Source organism: Microtus oregoni, unplaced genomic scaffold, assembly GCF_018167655.1.
Source record: "Microtus oregoni isolate MIOR12 unplaced genomic scaffold, Mior012 000130F_ref0000022, whole genome shotgun sequence".
Taxonomy (NCBI): domain Eukaryota; kingdom Metazoa; phylum Chordata; class Mammalia; order Rodentia; family Cricetidae; genus Microtus; species Microtus oregoni.
In genome coordinates, this window is record NW_024544773.1 from 1,406,707 (window position 1) to 1,428,040 (window position 21,334).

Below are 21,334 nucleotides of genomic sequence, written 5' to 3' on the forward strand. Positions count from 1 at the left end.
CAAAAGCACTAATATATGATATATATATATATATATATATATATATATATATGGTAAATTGCCACTAGTTAATGTTACATCAACTTTATTATATAGCAAAACTCCTGTATCATACACTATGTGCTTTGAGCGCACTAATGTGTATACTTCCCAAGAGAAGCTCATTTTATACTGGACAACACGCAACACGACTATGATTTAGCTTGCACAAATAAGTAAGTTATGTTACTTACTTATTCATGATGTTTAAATCCAACAACTATGACACTGGAATATGTTAGTTTCATACTGCAGTCTGTGCTTATTGGAGACTGGAAATGACACTACTAGTGTTCCCAGGCGACAAAAAAAAAATGTGTTAAGACGCCAGCCCCTCTGCCCCATTCAGGTTTTAGCACTGTGTATCCCCGGAGCCCAGTCATCTTGGACATCTCTAGTGGATTCCAGGAGGTGGAAAAGGGTATATGGTTGTATGTTAATAGTAACATGCTTTAATAACCAAACGAAAATGCTTGCCACACACTTAGGAAGCTGGCACTTTGAATCACTTTTGGGGCTAGAAGTTGTACTAGCTAGCCCAGGCCCCAGTGTCTCCACAAAAAAAAAAAAATGTCTGCCACAGCGCTCTAGAGGCTCCTTGTCTGCCAACTGTCTCAGCTACAGTTAAGTGTAGGAGCAGAGGTCCAACTTCGGACCCTCGAAGCCAGAGGTCTTGCCTCTCAGTAGGCAGAAAGACCCTCTCCTCTGGAAACCTTCCCTATCTCCGTCTACAGTGTGAAAAATCTCCGGGTCTATACATGCTTTTGGTCACTCAGGGATTTTGCGGGCCATTGTTGAGTCACACAAGCCGTGAGCACGTATCGCTTTATGGTCAGGCACTTTGCCGTGCTGCGCTTTGCGACACACAGTGCATCAGGCGCACCTGGTTTCTGGCACGCGGACGGTTAAAAGGCGTCAACGGCCATCGAAGGTGGTTTCCCAGCTGGCGGACGTCGAGAGGGTTCCTCAGCGGCCTGCCGGCAGCTTTCTAGAGACTGGTGTGCCATCAAAATACGTAAGTTATGAGTATCTTAGCCCCCTCTTTAACCTTTGTTGTCGTGGGTGTGTGTGTGAGAGAGAGTGTGTGTAGTAATGTGGAAAATCAGAAGTATTTTGCCATCGGAGTGAGAAGATACGATTGGCGAATCTGTACTTTGACGCCTCAGATGATGAACGCTCTATGGTTGGATGATTTTTCTTCAATAATTTTTATGTCTCCAGGCTACCAGTGCTTGGGATCTGTTAGTGGCCTTGGTGCTTAACCGCTTTTTAGTTGACAGTAAAACCTTACCATTTTATAGTAAATATGTTAGTAGGAAGGAAGAAAAAGATGTAGCGGCGTGTTGAGGGCACCTTCTAGAGTGTTGTGTTTATCATTAGCTTAAGCATCCATAGGACAGACATGGCATCCTGGAACAACTGTAAAATGTCTGCGTCCCTGTAAGGCCCAGTAGTTTCCGGATATGCTTCTGAGGCTGGCTGAGTGCTGTGTGCTCCTTTGGTTGTTATTATTATTATTATCATCATTATTATTATTATTTGTTTTTGTTTTGTTTTAAAGGCTCTCATCTGTTAGGAATCATTTGGCTTTCTTCTCTCCTGATTCTTTCCGAATTCAGGTTACTGTTGTAATTTGCCATGTATGTTGTTAAGGAAGAGTTGAAGGTTGATTTCAGCCCGTTAGTCAGTGTGACCTATATTTAATGGGATACATTGATGGGATATAGTTTTCCCATTTTGGGCTGTTTTAGTATAACATTGAAAGACCCTATATGTTATAAATTGAATTTTGTGTTTTTAATAAAGAAGTCTTAGAATAAAAGTTTGTTTTCCTCCATCCAAGATTTGTGAAGTATTCCGTATGGAATAAACTGATGGCCAGTGACTCCTCAATTTAGTTGTGTGGGTTTTATAACTTAGAAAAATCTCACTGCCTTGATTTGCCTTTTGTGTTTTAAAGAATTATTTGGAGAAAATGTACTTTTTAGTCATCTTAATAATTGTTAGCTATGCCTTATGGGATAAGTTGATGGCAGGTGACTCTGCAGTTTAATTTGTTTGGGTCTTTTATAACTTGGAGATATCTACCTGTTTTGGTTTGCTTCATGTATCTTTAAGAAGTCATTGAGTAGAACATGGTTTTAAGCCATCCTACCCCCTGTGATTTATGTCTTATGGGATCAACTGGTGGCCTTTGAATCTCCCACCCACCCCCAATTTGGTGTCTATTTTCAGATTTTTGAAACTTGAAATTTATGTATTTGCCTTGTGGGTTCTTAAGAAATTTTATGGTAAAAAAATCTTTAAGCATCCTTTTCTCTGTGAGCTCTGCCTTATGGGATAAGTTGATAGCAGGTGATGGTGTGGATTTTGACTTTTTTGGGTTTTTTTTGTTGTTGTTGTTGTTTTTTTCTTAGGAAGATCTTGCTGTTGTGAATTGCTGTCCTTTAAGAAGTCTTGGGTAAAAGGTAGACTTTAGCCATCCTAATTATTTACAACTATACTTAATGAGATATGTTCATACAGATCACTCTTCCAGTTTGGCATTATTTGGAGTTTCCTTTCTTAGAAATTTCTAGCTGCTTTGATTTGGCTTTTGTGTCTTTATGAATTGTCATGTAAAAGGTTGTTTTGAGCCATGTTAGACATTGTGAGCTATGCCTTATGGGATGTGTCGTTGGCAGATGACTCTCCTAATTTGGGCTGTTTAGGGTTTTATAACTTGAATTGGAGTTATCCTGATGCTTTGATTTACTTTGTGTGTTTTTAAGAAGTCATAGGGTAAAAATAATTTGATACTATCTGATACTTGTTTTTTTCTGATTCAAGATCTACATTGTATTACAAGAACAACATTGTATTATGTTTTCAGACAACTGGCTGACTCCAATAGTCATCTTTAATTGGGCTGTTTAGAAAGTACTAAAGGATTTTCAAATGTGTCAGTCTTTTTTTAAATTTTTTACTTTATTATTTTGTTTTCTAGGAATTTTTCTTCTAGAAGTACTTGTACCAGTGCAACACTGTTCTACAACGTTCATTGTAAGAGTAAAACTTTAGAAGTAATTTTATGGTTTATTCCCAAGATAGAACACTAGGAAATTGTTAAAGTGACCATAGTGTTAGCTTGGAAAGGCCTCTCCTACCATAGGCTACTTCTGCCTGATTTTGAGCTTTGAGTTGAATTGTATACCGTGTTATCTTTCATGTCTGGATTCTTTTTCTCAAGGTTGTGGTTGTGAAGTTCATCCTTGTTGGCAATAGCCGTAAGTAGTTTATTTTCATTATAAAGTTTTCTTTGTTTGGTTATAGATACAGGTTAATTACTTACAGCTCATGACAATCTTAGAGTCAGGAAATCCTAAACAAAAATAAAATGTAGTAGAAATTATAGGTCAAATTGAGATGCATTACTATAGTGATATTTCATTTGTATTTTAATAATAAATAAAATTTGCCTGAAGTTCAGAGAGTAAAACAGCCACACTGGTCAGCCTTACAGACCAGAAAGTGATGACACACATGCCTTTAAAACCAGTAGCCACACCCATAGAAACTGGGTGGTAGTGGTGCATGCCTTTAATCCCAACCCTAGAAAGGAATATAAGATGGGAGGAGACAGCTCTCAGACACAGTCTCATTCTGAGATTCCTGGATGGCCATTTCAAACTGAGGTAGAAGTAAGAGACAGTGGCTGGCTGTTTGGCTTTTCTGACCTTCAGGTTGAACCACAATATCTGTTTCTGGGATTTTATTAATCATGTTGCATATTACAATTTGAAAATTTTATGCAACATTGGTTTGCATTTGTCTAACTTGAGAGTTAGCTCTCCCATCTTTTAATCTCCCTTTTAATTTCGTCCTTAGGGACTCTGGTCACTAGTCTCCCCACAGCAGACTAAAGGAGAACAGGAAAGGGTGAGACCCTGGTCCCTTTATTATGTCTTTCCCTGCTGCTCTGTCTCAGAGTGAATAAAATGAATTAACTTTTGCTCTAGGGTGTCCCTCTAGTAACTTTGCGTCAGGAATTCAAGTCATTCCTTGGATTGTAGACATGCCTGGTTCTGGTTCCATATTGAATGACTCAGGGCTATAATCCAGCCTTAAAAATTCTAGAATTTATTTTCATCTTATATTTCACATGCATTTCTTTATTTGGGTTTAATGTTAAAAGTCTAACTCATAAAGCAGTCATAATTTTGGAGCTGCGGTGGGCCCTGGAGATGGGAGCCTCAGAAGGGTTTACAGGGCAGGTGAGGAGGTGGAGCCTCCTTGGTTGACTCTACTCACATTGCAGCAACAGCCTAACAGAAGGAGCAGTTCAGAAGCAGCCCAGAAGCAGAAGCCTCACCACCAGGAGCAGTTCAGTATCAGCAGCAGCAGCACCACCACCACCAGCATCACTAATAGAGACACCAGAGATGGAGACTTGAAGTGACAGCAGCAGCAGCAGCAGCAGCAGCATCTGAGATAGCAGCAGAGATCCTAGTGGCCAGACAGTAGTGGCCGTAGCATTGGTGTCAAGGGTGGCAGTGGAAGCTGCCTTTAGATCATAACAGATTATTGGGGCAGTATGGCGGCATTCTGTCTCCCTAAGCAAAAACCCCTTTGAGCTCCTTGACATAAGTGTTAGCAGTATATTCTCTTGGGTGGCTTTTAGTGCTCATTTTGTAGTTTGGAAGCAACTGTTCACAGATTGCACTTTCTTTAAACTTCATTCATTGTGTGTTCCCAGTCATTGCTCTTCTATGTATAAAGATTTATTCTAGTGCTGGAAATGTAGCTTAGCAAAAAGGCACTAACCTACCATAGATAATATCCTAGGTTTCACCCTCCGCCCTGTAAAGCCACCCATGTTAAGTTGATGTAGATAGTAGGTACATGAAGTAGCATTTTTATGCATTTCTTTTCAGGAGTAGAAGGTTTGCCTCTTAGATGACTAAACAGTTTCACAAGTAAACCTTCCAGCAAGTCTAACCTGCCGCACAGCAGTGATGTCTGCCTCCAAAGAAATGGCTGTGGTTTGTATTTTAAATTGATCGTCTCTGTTCTTTAGCCTGGTGTTGTAGTTTTGCTAAACTGAGTTAAATTAAATAAAGTGAAATGTACTAGGTAATAAGTGCAGTTTTGACAATGATATATAAAATTTCTATGAACACTTGTGTATAAATTTAAGAACATACACTTAACATTTCTTCTGGGTACTCTGAAATTGAACTGCAAACAAGTAGAGTCTATATAAAACTCAACTTTATAAGAATCTGACAAACATCTTTGCAAATTGGTTTGCCTTTTAAAAATTTTGTCATATTCTGAGTTTCTTAATCTTTGAAGTTGAACACAAATGGAAATTATTTTTTTATTTATTTTTAATTAAAAATTTCCACTTCCTCCCCTCCTCCCATTTCCCTCCCCCTCCCTAAATGGAAATTATTACACTATATTTAATCTTGCATAGCAGTGAATACATTTCTTTAGTCACATAAGGACACGCATATTAATGCCATTGAAGTAATCTAGGCAGCTTTCAACTTACATCAACTGCTATGCTTTTCATCATTGGAGACAATGCTCACTGTCAGTTATTGAAAGTCATTGTGGGGACAATTTACTTGAAAGCACAAGCTACCATGTGAAGGTAAACTACTATATTTTTGTAAGGAATGTTATATAACACAAGTGTGTGTTAATTTAGTAACCTAATCAGTGGAAGGCTAACCACATACAGAGCTACCAAGTCTTTTTACTTTAAAATCTCTTTGCCTCATTTCTTAGAATAATTATTTTGTGGAAATGTAGCAGTTATTTATGGTAACTTTTCTTATTTATACCCTGTCTTATTTCAACAGCATTTTAAGGTGTTTTAGAAATTAATTTAGTTAAGATGTGTTTAACTGTTTCCTAGTTTGACCACATGGTGGCAGTGTTGGATTATTTAGGAATCAAAACCAGGGCAATGCTCTGACCATGGTCAGTTTGTGTTGTGATTGTTGGTTTTGTTTTGTTTTGTTTGTTTGTTTGTTTTTTTGGCTTTGAAAGCATTTTTAACACTGAAGATTAATGTCTCTGCCCTAAAGTAAGAAGGTGTTAAACTCAATGGAAAAGGGGGCTCTGGTGTAGCTAGATTAATGAGAGCATAGTTCTGCAAGTATTCTTTCTCTTGTTTTCCTGAAACAAGGTCCTTGACCCACCCCGGCTGCTCTTGAACTCATCGCCCACTTGCTTTAGTCACACATGCTTTTCTACATAGGCATGGTATTTAAAACATAGGTCCTTTGATAACACAACAGGTTTTCAAAACCTCTGTGAAGTGAAATTAAAGTCCTCAGCTTTCTTTTTGCTATTTTATATTTTCTTTTAATTTGCTAAGAAATTTTTATTTTATACAAATATGAATGCCTCCTTAGGATGGTAATGATAATATGTTTTATGAGTATGTACCAAAGATTACACATCTCAGTTATGTAAGTAATATTAAGCAACTGGTTGTACAGTACATCAGGGTTTACCATTTTAATAAGAAAAGTTTAAATCTCAACTACTTTCTGGAGTTTCTCCAAACTGACACTCAAGGACATACTCTATCCTGAATCTCTTTAGACGGTGAAATCTTAGCCATTTTGCATGCTCCCTTTTCTTATGTATTAGGACATTCTGAGCAACATTTTACTGGAGATCTAAACCTAGATCCTTCTGGTAAAGTCTTTCGTTTCTCTTTTACTTGGCTGGCAATTATTTCCATTCCTTGTAGTGTTAATTTTTATTTCATCTCTGATTTTATTAAGGCTTTTGAAATATTGGTAAAAATTACAAACAACTTATATAGATAAATATAAGGTATGGTCACTATTTGATGTGACTCCTTCTGAAATAAAGCATTAACTACTTGTGGTATAAAAACTATTTTAGAAAGAACCTCAGCCACCTGAAATTCGTGAAATTGAAGAACCAAAAGCCATTGTGGATATCATGAACCATTTCCAGGTGTGACAACTTCTCTTTTCAGTATGCTTTTGTAGAATGTTAAATTGTAAACATTTCTTACTTTACATGAGGGGAAAGTGTATAATCAATCAAAATTTTGCCATACCAAATTTCTTGTGATTATTCACATCGTTGTGATTATTTTGACAATTTCTATGTAGAATAATATTTTCAGGTGAAAATTTGAAATATCAGTATGTGTATTTTAGAACATTAAAAACATCATTTATCAGGTTTATGTTTTTTCCATCTATGTTGCTTAGTATTAATTTCCACTATACAACTTTTAAAGGAAATGGAAGATTTGGATTCACTTTTAATATGTGCCTAATTAATTACCTAATATCACAACTGAAATGAAAGGGCAGCCTACTCGTGTCTTACAATGAATTTATCTCATATAATTTTGAGGGGAAATCATAAAAATAAACTCGTGGATAGGGACTGATAGAAATATCTAATTACTGCGGATTTTGTGAGCTGTATACCTTGGAGGCAATGGAAGAGTTTAAATAAATGATTCTTGTCCCATAAGGTTTACAGAATAGACTGAACTAACATAATTTGAAAAGTAAAAGTTTATGTGTGTCTTACCTTTTAGACTGACACTAGTGAAGACAGAAGCCATGCTCACAGGCCTTGGTCTTAAGATTGTGCAGGAGTAGGCGTGGGTGGGTAAGGCTGCCTGACCTGCAGTGCCCAAATCTTGGCAAACCTGAAGCCTAGGGTGTAGTGTTCAGCCAAGAGACCAGTAATTGTTCAAGGGATATGGTATTGTGGATGAGCAGTGCTTTGGATCCCAAGCTGTGTTCCTTAGGGGTCCTTGAGAATCCTGTCACATTGCTGAGTGTGCTGATATGCATGCACTCCTTACACGTGTAGGAGATGATAACAATAAAAATATGCAATCTCAGAGGCAGGAGGATTGCCACAGTTCAAGGCCAACCTGATCTATATAGTTAGTTTAAGGCCAGCCAAGGCTCCACAGTGAAACCCTGTCTCAAAAAATAAAAACATAGAAGCAAAGGAGTCTTTTAATATTTGGTGAAAGCGTATTGTTTTTACTCTCTTTTTGGGATTATAATATAATTAAAACATTTCCCCCTTCCCTTCCCTACCTTCAAACCCTCCCATAGACCTCTCCTTGCTCTCTTTCAAATTCATGACCTTTGACCTTTTTCATCAATTGCTATTGCATGCATATGTTTATATATATGTATATACATATATATGCGTGTGTGTATTCATAAATACACCCTGCTCAGCCTGTACAGTGTTATTTGTATGCATGTTTTCAATGCTGACCATTTGGCACTGGACAAACATTTGTTGTCTTCTTCCCTGGGGAAGACTATTGCTCTCACTCTTGGTATTTCTTAATTTCCTATATTTCTTTGTGCAGAGTTGAGGCCTTGTGGGCTTCCCCTGTCCACTTTGGCATGTTTATTGGTATCCTTCTTGTTCAGGTGATGTTGGTGAGATGTTATGGGTCTACACCATAACATCTGGCATCACTAGGAGACATGGTATCACAGTAAACCCCTGATCCTCTGGCTCTTACAATCTTTCTGCCTCATTTTCCACAATGTTCCCTGAGCATTAGGCACAGGAGTTCTTTTATACGTGTATTCATTGGGACTGGGCTCCCAGAACACATTTTGAGAATCACTCACTTTGCTTGCAGTTCTCTCAAAGAGCATTTCTCCAGGACAGTTTTTTTTTTTAGTTTTTGTTGTTGTTTGTTTGCTTGTGTTAAAACTTATGATCCTAGCACCTAGCAAAGAAGTTCTGACAGGAGGAAGGCATTCATCCTTGAATGAAAAAAAAGTTTATGGTATTTTATAAATATATTCTCTGAAACTTTTGAGTGCTTCAAGAAAACCCATCAGCATGTTATCATTGGTGTTCCTCATTGGTATGGCATATAAAGGTGTACTCAGTGCCATTGTGAGATCAACACTGGATGCTTAATTTTTAGAATACTTTGGAGCCCTACATCACCTATGTTTTATTTGGCTCTATAGTCTTCTCAGAGTGGAACACTCACTATATGTTCACAAGCTGTGGTGTGGATGCTGACTCTTATGGTCACCAGATTTGAATGCTTGTCTCCTATGTGAGCACCCTCTTCAGTGGGAAGCACTGCAGTACACACAGGTGGGAGGTTATCAGGAGTTGTGATGCACTCACTTTCTGGCACTGAAGAAACTTGCACATGTGCATGAATCAGCTACTGCAGTGGCAGGTGGAGGAGACAGTATCTCAGCCAGTGTTCTGTGGCCCTTAAAACCAGGCCTCAAATAAAAACATGATGTTTCTGACTACTGGAGAACTTCCATTGTGTCTAGCAATTATCTCTTTGCTTTATGCATTTTGAACAGCAACTACTAATGCCTTTTATTATAACAGGTTATCTCTAAAACTGTTCAAAGGCTGGAAAAGAAGATTGATGGCATAGATAACAAAGTAACGAGAATTTATTACTCTCGTGCCAGATCCTTTTGGCATTACCCTGTAAGTATACAAAAACATTATCACAACTTTAATAAATATATTCTGTCTAAAGATGCCAGTCAGTTCAAGTGATAGAGAGTTAGTAAATTTGGGCTTATCAAGGTTGATCTGTACTTCCTGGAGGAGCAGATGAGGACTGCAACTCTTTTTGAAAGAATAATCAAGTTCAAGATTAATGAATATAGAGCAATGAGCATCTTAAAAATATATATTTAAAATACATTTTTAAATATACATTTTAAAAAGTACTTATAAAATATACATTAAATTAAATGTAGGTCAGAAGAGAAAGAAAAATCATGTGATCAAAAGACAACACCATTTTCCAATGTAAAATAATGTTGCATGGAAACCATAATGTCCTGACTACTCTTTATTTCTCTTTTTCTTATGAAGCCTTTTAAATTAGTATCTAGAAGATACAATTACCTGACATCTAAAAGAGTTAAACTCCAGAAAGAGAGCCAAGTAGTTCATGATGATACCTTCTCCTACCCTCAAAGTTACAGTCCAACTTCACCAGTCCGCACAAGGGATGAAGTGAGCTTTGATGTAGAGAATGAAGAGACTATAGATTACACCCAGACGCACCCGTGCCCTGATATTATTGACAACGCCCAGATGTTCCAGAACCCTGATTCTATTGACAATGCCCAGACATACCAGTATGCTGATTCTATGGACAACACCGAAAGTATCCAGAACACTGAGAACGATGCTGTGTTCCATTCTGACGATTCCCTGGGAGTGAGATGTATCAGTTCTTCACCAGAGAGTAAACGTCCAGAAACTCCACAGAGTCCTGTATATACTCCCCAAAACTACCATTGCAGAATTCCTGGCTCTTCTACAAGGACCCACTACAGTGACTTTGAAAATCCCAACTTGCACACCACCATTTCTTCTGCTTCAACAATATTGAGAGGAAGCCACATCCCTCGAGCGGAGCTTATGCCCATTAGGAATCCTGAAATGAAGCGATTGGCCTTACTGGAGGCCCAGAGTACACCTGTGATTGACCCTAATACTTTTGGTGAGTTTGGAATGGTACCAATGGTTAACATCCTTCTTGTTTCCTATTTTGATGATTGGTTTGTAATTATATGTACAATGGTGGGCATTTATTGAGTAAGTATTATGGGTAAGGCAGTGAGCTAATCAACTAACATGGATTGTCTCTGGTGGTCTTCAAAATGACACCATTGTGATTATAAAATCTATTTTCTTTATCTTTCCCATAGTAAATGCCCAACATGATGATGAGGTGCTAAGAAAGAAAGGACATACTTTTGAATAAATCACAAACAGAAAAAATGAAATTTCTGTTGATTCTCTTTGGTTAGAAAAAAGATCCTCCCAACAAATGACCAAGCCCCCTTCATTTGTCATCATATATCACTTGTAGGAAGTCAAACATTCTGCTGAAGGTAATATTTGGGCACAGAGAAGTTTCCATGCCACTTAGTGAATAGTTCAGCAAAACCTGCTGAGATATGAGCACTTACATTGTTTCATGTATCATTTCTTTATTAAAATATTCAACCAAAATATGTATTGCTATTCAATTAAATATGAAAGAATAATTGCATAAAATGTCAAAATCACTTCTGATTGAACTCATCAGAAAATATTTTTATTTTCAAATTTACATTTAAACTACAAGAGGTGTGAATATAAAAATTGTGATATTGAATTTAAGAGACAGATTTGCTTCAAAGAACTTGTTACCCTAAGATAACTAAGGTTATTGAAATTAGTTGGTATAACCAAAAATTAAGCAGTGTTAAAGTGTAAACTTTAGGGATTTCCACCACATTTAGTACAATAAATTAATTTAGAGAAAGTGACATTTAAGAGAGATTTTCAAGAAATACACTGAAACCCTTAAACTAAGAGAGTACTGAGTTAGCTCAGTTTATCCCAATTTAATTCAAGTAGCACCTTTTCCTGTACTTGCTTGTGACCTAAGAGGCCTTGGATTGCTACACGTGTTTCATGACCATGGAAGCTTTGTACTTTCTAGTGTAAAGCTGTTCTGCTCTTTGGGGAGGTCCAGTGACATACTCTGTGTAGCGCATCTTCGTTAAGGCTCTCAGGAGATTTTACAATTGGAGTCTTAAGTTCTTAATTAGGTACTGAAGAGAAGGTTCCAGGAGTGAGACCATTACTTTTACCTAACATCTCTTCTTTTCAAGGTGCTGATCGGGCTTTTAAAAATGTTTCCCCCACTCATTGTTGCAGGTTTGTCATCCAGTTGTACCAAGGCTGTTATGAAAGGCCTTGGAAAGCCTTTAAACTGGTCTGTGAATGACGTGGTAACATTTCTGAACCGTTTAGATCCTCCGTTGGCAGACCAACTCTACTCCACCATCAGAGAACATGTAATGTATTTTTAAATTCAATTTTCCTGCTACCCTAATGCTGTTGAATGACCTCTGAGCATTTTCAGTTGGATACTGAGTCACCAACTGAGATGGTAGGGGAACCCTATTATCTGATTTAATTTTTGTTTGTGAAAAGGTTGCCTTGTCCATCCTTCTGTGCTTAAATGTTAGGTTAATTGTCTCTTGTTTATATGGGTAGCTAAATTTCTAATACACTAAATAGCCTCAAGTTCGGTGGTTTAAGGTTACAGGTCTTAGGTAGACCTCTCTCCTTGCAAGGACAAATTCTTCCCATACTAGAGACTATAAGTAAGAAGAGTTTACCCACAGTGCATACGAGAGTAGCCTTCTTGTTATGATATCCAGAAACTAATTCCAGATGATCAGTTCTGTTTCCCTTATGTGACTATTGACAACTGTGATGCTGATGACAATTTACAAAGCGGTATCATGGTTAAATTCTACTTTTCCTAGTATTTTCTTAAGTTTTTTTCTTTGGTAACTTAAAATTCTGATTGCAGAGGTCTTTTAATTTCTTGGCTTGGTTTATTCCCAGGTACCTTTAAAAATATTTGTGAATACGTTTTTTGTTTTTGTTTTTCTCTAATTCCTTTAATTCCTTCCTTGGCAAGATTTTTTTTATTAGTACATAGAAAAGCTACTGCTTTTTTTTTAAATGAGAATACAGGCTGCTTTTATTCTGATTTGAGAATTTCGCCACATATCTCCACAACTTTTGGTCCTTAGACTCTTTTTGTCAACTCTTTCAAGATGATTTCTGAGTCTTGGATGATAGGGTGGCTGCATGGGGGAATCTCTGCACATGGATGAGTTGTGGGTCTCTTTATTGATCACCATGTTCTGGAAAAAAACTTTTCTGTTGAGGATCAAGGGATGTACTAATATATAAATATATAAACATATATATATATACACACACATATACATATGTGAACTAAGGAGGCAGTTTATTGCTATGTTCATTTTGAATAATAATAATAATAAAATAATAATAATAATGATAATAATAATAAATTTCTCCCCTAGATCCTATGAACTCTCCAGCCATAAGATTTTAGATGAAATTCTGTCTTATGGACTAGGCTTTAATCCAATATGAAAGTGGTTGGCTACTCCCATAACATCCACACTAATATACCTATATTCCCAACTGCTTGGGAGGCTGGAGTAGGAGGATCTCTTGAGTCCAGGTGTTCTGTACTGTAGTGTGCTATGCCCATTGAATGCCCACACTAAGTTGGGCATCTTTATGATGATCTCCTGGGAGCAGGGAATCACCTAAGGAAGGATGAACTGACATATCTGGGAAGCTACTCGTTTTGTATTCTGTGACTATTGAAAGTTTAATCAGATCTAAGAGTTTTCTGCTGGCATTTCTAGCGTCTTTTACGTATAGGATCTTATGACTAGAAAATAGAGATAATTTGACTTCTCGTTTCCTATTTGTATTCATTTTTAGTTCTTTCTTTTAACTTGCTGTTATTGGCTAAATTTTAATAAGCTCTACTTCCTTCACTTTCTAATTTTATTTCCTATCATAAGAGATTCTGTGTCTTCTTAGACAAGAATATCTGATTAAATAAAGTTCTATTTTATGCTGGAACTTAAAAAATTATATACTTCAGTAGCATAAGGTGATGGTAAATTAAAACAATAAAGAATTTTTGTAAAGATGCCTTTTGCCTGTCAAGTAGTAGAATATCTATACACCATTTTCAGTAAAGAAAGAAAACCAATAATTAGTCTTAATGTCTAATTGGCTTCAGACAAGTAATTCACTTTCAAATAAAGACAATACTATTGAACACATTTACAGTTTGCATTGATGTTGATATATTCCTAGACTCTATCAGAAAGTTAATAGCCATGAAATTCATTTTTCTCATTCTTTTTACTTTTTGCATGTGTACACAGTATTTTATTCATCGCAGTATTTAAAATTATGGCATTTGATATAGCTAATTTTAAATATTAAGTTAAATTTGCTTTTCTTAAAATTGATATAAATATATAAATTTTAAAATGATACATTACTGTGAAATGATATTTATCATAGTTTTTATACAGAGATACATATTCAGGGACTTTATAACTATGAGAGGCTTTAGTTTCGCATGTTCTTATATACAAAGAAACAACTGCTTATCAAATATACAGTGTTGTTAATCATTTTAAACCTTTTTTCTCTAGGACATTGATGGGAAAGCCTTGCTGTTGCTCAACACTGATATAATGATAAAATATATGAGGATGAAGGTGGGAGTAGCCTTGAAGCTCATCAGCTACATTCAAAAGCTTAAAAAAGGAGTAAACTGTCGCCCGTAAAACAATGTAGAACTTTAAATGTTCTCACAAAGTCCTTCTTAATGCACAACTAACTTCCTATGTTTATTAGTTTTTGTTTTGGAGAAGGTTCTCGTAAAATATGTTATAACTAGAATTGAAAAAATACATTATAGTCAAAGTCAGCTTTGAGTTATTTGACATATTAGTATCAATATATACATATGTCTTCTTTAGATTTTTCATTTTATAGATTAAAAATATGCTTCATGTAAGAAACAAAATGCTACCTTTGATTTGGGTTTATATTAATACATATTTTTAAAGCAACTAAAGAGGAAATACAAGGAACTAATAACTTACATAATTAAAGTGGTGAAATTTTTTGGCAGAAGAGATATTAAAGGAGAATATATAGCTACCCTTCTTGGATATTTTATCTATATCTAGCATACTTTTCATGCTCTTACCGTTTTTAGAAAAAACAATAGCCATATTGTCCTCTCTATTATTACATTTCTGGTATGCTTGTTCAGATTCAGAAGGGGAAATGTCTAATGAGCTCTAGACAACTAAATATAGCGGTTTTCATAGCATATGTAGAACGAGATACTAGTTCAGATTCAGAAGGAGCTCCGGACAACTAAGTATTCTTACCAAGAATTCTTACCTTTTAGACAGGTTTTAAGGTGTATTTATTTGTTTTACCTAAGAATTGTACCTCAATAGTAGTTTGGAATAAATCTGACTATAGTTTTAAGACACATATTTACTATATTAAAGTCTTTATATTTTTTTATGAAATTTGGATATTTAGCTAAGAATTCATTGTTCAAATGTCTATACGAATATACTCATACTCAAAAATTTTTTAAATATGTATTTTATTTTATGTGTTTATTCCTTGTGCAAGTATTATATCTGTACCAAAATTGCACATAAGTAAATATTTTATTTTGAATTTAAACTGGTACCTTACATTGATACAAAGGGAATGATGAGCTATCAACAAGATGCTCTTATTCTGTGAACTGTGTATGTGCCACTTGCCCTTACTAGTCCTTCTCAGGTTAGCCCTTAGAGAGCCAGAAACAGTGCTGAGGCTGGTTTCCATATATGGAAATGCTCTGTCTTCTACCATCTTCAGGCATCCAGGATGTTCACTATTGAAAGATATACTAGTCTGATACGTTTAGAATTTTATATTTATAATTAAAATTTTCAATATAAACATGAGTCACTACCATTTTGTTATTGCTTATCATATTGTATAACTTTTGAAATAAGATAAACTAAGAATTGGTGCTAATAATATTGGTTTTTTTAATTGAAAATGGTAATGAAATGTTCACCAAGGGCAAGAATTTACATTATCTCTTTAGAAAACAAAGTGTACTAGTTACTGAAAATAGGTGGTTTAGAGGATTACTCATTTATATTCCTGCTTGTATAAAGAAATCCTTACTTCATACTCTTCAAAGTGTATAAAGATACTATGCACAGTTGAACATGATTCAGATCTTGAAAAAGTGTTCTGTATTTTTCAGATTTCAAGTTATAATAAAGCCAAAGAACTATAACAATTAATAGCAGTGTCTTAGATATTTTAAATTAAAAATTCATACAATATATTCTGATCATGTTTTCCTCTTCCCATCTCCTTTCAGGTCCTTTCCACTTACCCACCCCTCCAAATCCATATCTTCTTCCTTTTTAGAAAACATCCCAGCAAATAAAAAAAAATCAAGCAAACCAAGATCAAAAACCACAGCAAAAAAAGCACAATACACATACACACACACACACACACACCATAAAAACACAAAATTGGAAACCATTCTGTACAAGCAAAAGAAAAGTAAGGTTAAAAAAGTGACCAAAAAAGCCATATTAGGGAAAAAAAACCTACAAAAATACCATTGAGTTTGTTTTGTGTTGACTGTCTATTTCTGGTCATGGAATCTTCCCTTATGTGTGGTTTATAAAAACCAGTGGGACTCCATTGGAGAAAACTGATTTTCTTTTGCAAGCATTTGTCAATTGGAGATATCCTTTCTGGTAAGGGGTGAAAGACTGTGTCCATTTCCCCCTTTTAGCACTGGGACCTCATCAGGGCTGAACCTATACAGGTCTTGTGCATACTGCCTCAGTCTCTGTGAGTTCTTGTGTGTCAGTCCTGTTGTGTCTGGAAGACACTGTTTTCTTGGTGTAATCTATTCTGTCTGGCTCTTACAGTCTTCTGCTTTCTCTTTCAAATAGTTCTCTGGGCACTGAGGGGAAGGCGTTGATGAAGACATTCCATTTATTACTGTTTGAAAGTCTCTCACTCTGCATATTTTCCAGTTGTGTGTTCCTGTGTTAGTTCCCATCTACTACAGGAGGAAGCTTCACTGTGGATGGCTGAGTGAGATGTTGAACTATGGTTATAGAAGAATGTCATTAGGAACCATTTTATTTCTTTGATCCTTTAGCAAAACAATATTATTTGATTTTCCCCTATGCCCATTACCTGTCTTGTCTTAAACTGTGTGCATGAGACATTGAGAGGCAGCCTATATGGCCATCTCTCAGAAATTCAGAATCTGGTACCTGAAAGAAAATAACTCGGTGTAGTGATGTCCAGATGGGTGGTCTGGTGTAATTGATGCACCAAAAACTGTCTGAGAGCTTCAGGAAGGATAGTTTTCAAGTCTGGCAAGATATACCATTCAGTTGAAATCTTGTTTCATATTTTGAGAGTGGGCCTTGCCCTCTTGTTCCTTGGAGTAGGTGAGTTGGGAAGTGGGCCTGTGGAACAGGAAAGACAGAAAGGGGCTCCTCGGGCATCTCTACTGTTTGTCAGGCCACCTGGTCTGTCCTCCAATTTCCTTTAGCTTCATGTATATTGACTACCTGGTGCCCCTTCATGGATCATAACTACCTCCTTGGGGAGCCAGACCACTTTAAGGAGAGAATTTTCTCTTTATTTTGAACAGTTTTTCCTTCAGCAATTAATAGTTCTTTTGCTTTATAAATAATGCCATGGACATGGATGACAGCAAAGGCATACTTACTCTCTGTATAAATGTTTATTCATTTATCCTTTCCCCAGTATAGGGTTTGAGTGAGAGCAATCAACTACATCTTTAGACTGATGTGCCCTGTGGCAAGGCTTGTGTCCATATGGTGACTGATTGGGTAGTTATTACTGCCCCAGTTGATGGCCACTCTGCTTCCATAGGTAAGCAAATCAGCCTCTGCCTCAGGCAGGTGAGTGTCCATGAAGTCTGGGAGACTGGCCTGAAAAAATGTCCAGCAAGTCCTCACAGTCATGAAGAGGCACCTTAGACTGGCTAACATAGATCAGAAAAATGGGTTAATCAAGATATGAAAGTTAGCCAGTGAGAGGCTAGAGCTAATGGGCCAAGCAGCTTATAATTTATAATTTATGGAGACCTATGTGTGATTTTATTTGGGACTAAACAGCCAGGGAGCCAGGCGGGACAGAAACAACAACAAACAGGCCCCCCACTCCATGTTACAGATTGGCGCCCATGTGGATAACTGCATCCACAGAAAGCCTGAAAAAGCGTGGTAAAGCGTGGTAGAGTAAAGCATTTCAGGTTTTCAGCTGTAGCAGAAAAAAAGCTGCTGTTTAAAAATGCCGGCTTTCTGGGCCTTCCTGCCAGGGAAAACTCTCTTTCAAGCAGGCAATCCCGATGGATACACTGTTGAAGCTTGCTTCCTGGCAAGGACCTTAAAAACACCATAGAGTTGTGGCAAAAACTTCTCCATATTCCTTAGCACATTAAAGACCCATGTGGGCAGAAAAAGAGAGATATACAGTAAAGAGAGATTCAAAGAGTAAGAAAACCTGTAAATGTTTTACAGTGTATTAGAAATATATACAGGCTAAAGGTTAAAGTTCTCAGAGTTAAGAAAAAAAGAAAGAGTAGCCTGGGAGGCAGAGACAGACAGATCTCTGTGAATTCAAAGATAGCCTGGTTTACAGAGGGAGTTCCAGAACAAAGATATACAGAAAACCTGTCTCAAAAAGCCAAAAGTTAAAAGTAAAAATAAAAGAAATAGAGGTTAAAATAAAGCCATGTAAAGATGAAAAATACACAGAGAATCTTGATACTGTATGTTATTATGCTCTCTTTGAATTGTTTGAATGCTGAGGAAGGAGCAACAGCTGCTAAAAGATATTTGCTTATAAATGCTGGAGAATTAATCCAAGATAGATATTTTGAAAATACCTCCGCTTCAAAATTGAAGTCAAAAGGTATGTTACTTTGGAGAAGAGAGTTTGCTTTTGTTCCCACAGAAAATGAGAGATTGTGGATTTATTCAGAGTTAAGAAAAATCAGCTTTGATCAAGGAAGACCACCTGAGAAATCTCCAACAGGAATAGATGGCCCAGATGTCTGAGTTCTTCATCCAGAACAGGTTCAAGATTGCTGCCTGAGATGATCAAGACTCACAGGATACTTCAGTCAGGACTTGATCATAACTCTAAATTTTCTTTAGGTTCCCATAAGATTATCAGCTCCCTCAACCAGCTGGAAGTAGCCTGGAATACTACGCCCACATTCCCAAAATATGGACTATGGGTATTTTCCTTTTTTAAAAAAAAAAAAAGAGGGGGAAGTGGTACAGGAAAATTGTCTGTATTCTGTCAATCATGTTATAAATAAACGCTGATTGGCCAGGTAGGAAATATAGGCAGAAAACCCAGACAGGAAGTAGAAATGATGTAATGAGAACAGGAGAATTCTGGGAAGGAGGAAACTGATTCCTCCCACTCCTGCCCAGGTCACCAAAGCAGCAGGATGTGATCTGACCACTCAAAAAGGTACTGAGCCACATGGCTAACATAAGTCAGAAAAATGGGTTAATCAAGATGTGAGAGTTAGCCAGTGAGAGGCTAGAGCTAATGGGCCAATCAGCTTACAATTTATGGAGACCTATGTGTGATTTTCTTTGGGGCTAAACAGTTGTGGGGAACTGGGCGTGGCAGAAAACCCCAACAAACAAGCAGGCCTGCCCACTCATGTTACATTAGACATCAGTTTTATGGGGATGAAAATGTAATATGTTTTAGGATAATGTAAGCTATTAATATTAAAGTAGTTTGTATTAAATAATTATACCTTTGATTATCTGATTGTATAATATATGATAATAACATTTTGTCTCCCACATATTTCTTTGTAATTACATAACAAGTAAATTTTTTTCAACTGAGAAAAAAAATCTTCTGGTTATTCTGTCAGTATTTATTAACTTATAAGACTGGACAGGCAATTGATTCTGATATGAAACAAAATTGTGATGTTCTATGGAATTTATTTATAAAATTCTGTAATAAAGTTATAAAACCTTTTATTTTGTTTAAAAAAAGAAAAGAAAATGTATAAGAATAAAAGTGAGGCAGGACTGATCAAGTAACAGACTCTTGATTTTGAGTAATATAGGAATTTGCCATTCATTGGAGGTTTCCACAGCATGGGAAGCCATTAGAGTCAGCTTATCAGCTTCCCTTACTAGTATAGTGGTTGTGAGTATGGTGTACAAACAGGATGACCAATGGGAGGCCATGCTTGAACAGATATGCTACAGGTCTCTGCCAAGGTTCTGGGTCTGAGTTGAAATGCCCTTTGCAGTGCCTCAAATTTCATGGATGAAAAGGTGGAACAATTTAGTAAAATCTACTAGAGTCAGATCTGGGACTCTAGTTAGAACCTGCTTTAGTTCTTGAAAACCTTGTTCCTCTCTTTCAGCCCAATTCAAAGGCTGATCTTCTGCAGTGGAAGAATAAAGGGGCTGGGCTATTTTAGCAAACCTAGCAATGCGGAGACTGCAATATTCTTTCACCTCCAAGAATTCACATGCCTGTTTCTTGGTTTGGAAAGTGGGATCCAGAGAATAGCTTTTTTTCTGGACAACATTGAGAGTTCTCCTACCTTGAAAAAGCTTTTATCCAAGAGAGGAGACCTCTCCCTTGCAGGGCTAAGCCCTTTTTTTTGATGGAGATATGATATCCCAATGTCTAGTGTAAGTGCTGCCAGTAAAAGATCACTTACATACTGAAGCACAGTAGAGTCAGGGCTTGGCACCCTGGATCCTGTTAAGTCTCTTTGTATACTTTTTGAACCCTTAAGGTAGTTATGTCCAGGGTAACTAATTAGTCTCATTGGACATTGGATCATCAATTCAAAGGCAAATAGCGATGTCTCATTGGTGCCAGAGGAATGAATAAACATCCTTAGTGTCTAGGACCATATAGACTGGTACTCTGGCAGGTAGGAGACTGAGCAGAGTGTATATATATATAAATTTGGAACAGTAGAGTGAATGACTTCAGTCTGCTTATATATCTCCCAGTATTATAAGGAAGCCTCTTGTTAGTTTCTAGCTACTTAGCCCCGAAATCATCACACAGAAACTGTATTAATTAAATCACTGCTTGGCCCATTAGCTCTAGTTTCTTTCTTTCTTTCTTTTTTTTTTGATTTTTTGAGACAGGGTTTCTCCGTAGCTTTTTGGTTCCTGTCCTGGAACTAGCTCTTGTAGTCCAGGCTGGCCTCGAACTCACAGAGATCCTCCTGCCTCTGCCACCCAAGTGCTGGGATTAAAGGCGTGCGCCACCACTGCCCGGCTCTAGCTCTAGTTTCTTATTTGCTAACTCTTGCATCTTAATTTAACCCATGTCCATTAATCTGGGCATCACCACGAGGTCATGGCCTACCAGCGAAGTTTCATTGTGTCTCTCTCTGGCGGCAGCTCCATGGCTTCTCTTGACTCTACATCCTTTCTCCCAGCATTCAGTTTAGTTTTCCCCAGCTATCTAAGTTCTGCCCTTCTATAGGTCCAAAGCAGTTCTTTATTAATCAGTGGTAGTCACAGCATACAGAGGGGGAATACCACATCATCCCAGAGATTAGGGACTGACTAGTAATCGGAGATCTTTGGTTTACATACAGGCAAGAAAGGTATATTCCAAGCTGACTAGCATGGGACAGGGCTGTTAGCTTCTTATAGCCTCTTAATATGAGAGTAATTTCCAGTCAAGTCTTTTGGTTTATGAGATATTACCAGACCTTATATTTGTGGCTGCAGCCATGAGA

General features: G+C 37.0%; 1 protein-coding gene across 1 annotated transcript; it reads left to right on the top strand.

Moving 5' to 3' along the window:
* Positions 1–242: 242 nt before the first annotated feature.
* LOC121444536 (sex comb on midleg-like protein 1) lies at positions 243–14,267 on the top strand. The gene is made up of 7 exons (XM_041646358.1): positions 243–276; positions 876–1,054; positions 6,949–7,023; positions 9,433–9,537; positions 9,934–10,570; positions 11,779–11,918; positions 14,133–14,267. Exons 1-7 carry the CDS (start codon positions 243–245, stop codon positions 14,265–14,267), a joined length of 1,305 nt encoding a protein of 434 aa, XP_041502292.1.
* The last annotated feature ends 7,067 nt before the right edge of the window (positions 14,268–21,334 follow it).